General features: G+C 32.9%; 1 protein-coding gene across 1 annotated transcript in view; it reads right to left on the bottom strand.

The window, feature by feature from the left end:
* LOAG_07756 (hypothetical protein) overlaps nt 1-1445 on the bottom strand; it is a 10679-nt gene extending 9234 nt beyond the window's left edge. Inside the window, exon 1 of the mRNA XM_020447530.1 lies at nt 1306-1445. Within this exon, the coding sequence (XP_020302249.1) occupies nt 1306-1374 (69 nt within the window). The 5' untranslated portion in view covers nt 1375-1445. The remainder of the gene's footprint in view (nt 1-1305) is intronic.
* Nucleotides 1446-2452: the final 1007 nt, after the last annotated feature.

Genomic DNA, 2452 nt, shown 5'->3' with positions numbered 1-2452 from the left:
ATTTCCTTTCTTTTCTACTATTTGTTAATTTTTTTTTTTTTATCACACAGTTAAGGAATTTCCTGCTTACTTAATGATAAATGAAGATTAAGGATAATAGCAGTAAGGGAGTAATGAATGATTCAAGTTTCTGATCTCCAAACCATGCAGATTTCCCTCAGTCTCACTTCCAGTTTCCATACTGTTAGCATATAATGCTTTCGGTTAATAAAGCAACAATCCAAGTCTTACATTAATACATTTTTGACAATAATACATTTTTGATGAGGAACATAACCACATCTCTCTTCCTGTATAAGCAAACTTCAGAACATATTTGATAAAAAGAATGGCCAGACATAATAAGCTGGAAATACAGAAGTGGCGAAAATCTTCTAAGAATCAATATTGCTTAAAGCATCTAAAAACTGACTGCAAAAAACTTCCTAGCAACAACCAGCATATCATTACACCAAAATCAGACGACGTGCACCGAATAACCGAATGAGACTAATAATTAGTATATTACTGGCTTACGCCATTATCGTTCTTAAATAACAAATGAATTGAAAAATCCTCCTACGAATAAGATTTATATAATCAAACACGACGAAAACTTATAGATAGAAAAATTTAGTCTGCTCAGAATTTGAGTCTGAGTTCTGCCCTCCTCCACTTCCAAATGAACTGAACTTAAGAATATGACGATTTAAGAGGAATCTAAAACGCTAATAAAACAAAGAAATGGTACTCTCTCCAAACGGAATTAAAGCTATAATTAGAAATGGCCATGAGGATAACCATGTAGAGGCGGAGTCTAGGTTTCTTCCGTTACAGGAAAAACTATCATAATTCAACGATTACAATACTGACGATCCGGAATTAAAACCTGAACATGCTACTTAGATGACCTCTTTTGCAACAGCATCTTTTATATGTTTCTAATAAACTCAGAAGTCACGAAGGTTTCCGAAGAATACGGTACTGATATCTCATGAAAAAGTTTTCCTACATGGATTTCATGAGACTGAGATATAAATCAAACATATAAATTAAACAAACTAAATCATGCCATGGTTATCCGATCCAATCCCTGATTCGTTTACATCTTAAGTTATATTCATAAAATATCTGTACTTTGGATTGTGCTACCTCAGTGGACCGTATTCAAATGTAAATGAATTTCGATCTCTTCCAATTTGTCGATATACCCTTTTCTTTCCCACTAATTTGTCATTCCATTTAAAACAAACTATCTCAAATGCTATCAAAAAAAAAAAAAATAAATTGCTACAAGCGAAGTAAAAAAAAAGTGACATCACTTACACTGGAGGAACCATCCAGGGGAACATCAGAAGATCCACCTGGAGGAACTTCATGTTCAACGCAAGACATCCTTAAGAATTCACCGCGCCACGTGGCGTCGCATGATATGACTGTTATGTTTTGATTTGCTTACACTGAAAAAACATCGCTGAGTACGCTGTATTTTGTCCTCCGAAACACACGATTGTACAAAGAACAGTTCAAAGTAAAGAAATTTAAATACCAAATATCAATTTTGTTTAGAATTCATGTACCGAATCAACAATACTTACAATGATGCGAAGTGACAATTTTCTTTACGTGATACAAAATAAATCATTCAGCAAAATATGATTTAACAGTTACAACACATATACATGTGACATGTCAGTATGGTTTGAAATTTAGGTTTCTGATAATCATTAATAATCTAAGGAACACAAAATTTTCCTAAAGATAACATCTACAAACGTATACTTGCAATAAATGCTATATGACGAATAATCAATAACGTACAGTGGAGTTAGCTACCCTTGATTGCAACTAAATCAATGAAAAAGGCATAAATGTATTGAGGAACAAATGCAGAGCTCACACCTAATGGAGTGCACTAGTGTCACCGGTACGAAAAGTGAGTGCTATAAAAATTCCCATAATTTCAGATAGCACAAAAACCGTTCCTACTAAGATCGAATGGAAGCATAGCAAAAGGTGAATACATCTATGCTCGAAAAAGAAGAATGACGAAGAAGGAATCTGCAGTAATACAGTCTGGAACAAAAATTTAAGAAAGAGAAAAAAATGAAGTAGCGGCGCAAATAAATGAAATGATGGATCAAGACATCAATATTCTGTTTTTCCCTCTCTTCTTTCCTTTATCCACCCTACGAAAATAGGTAAAATTATGGGTAGGCCTATCAATTTCAACAGTGATGAAGGCAGGAGATGTAACAATACTGTGGAAGTTGTAGCAAAAGCACGATAAAATTAACATGCTATAATGTATAAGTGTGGTGGAGTACATAGAAGTACCAAGTTCGTAGAAGGAGAGAGCAAGCTATTGGAGAAAAAAGCAACAAGGTCACAATTATATATATATATATATATATATATATATATATATATATATATATATATATATATATATATATATATATATATATATATA

Source organism: Loa loa, assembly GCF_000183805.2.
Source record: "Loa loa unplaced genomic scaffold supercont3.105, whole genome shotgun sequence".
NCBI classification, from domain to species: Eukaryota; Metazoa; Nematoda; class Chromadorea; order Rhabditida; family Onchocercidae; genus Loa; species Loa loa.
The sequence above is the reverse complement of the archived record's forward strand: the minus strand, read 5'-3'. Positions and strand labels throughout refer to the sequence as shown.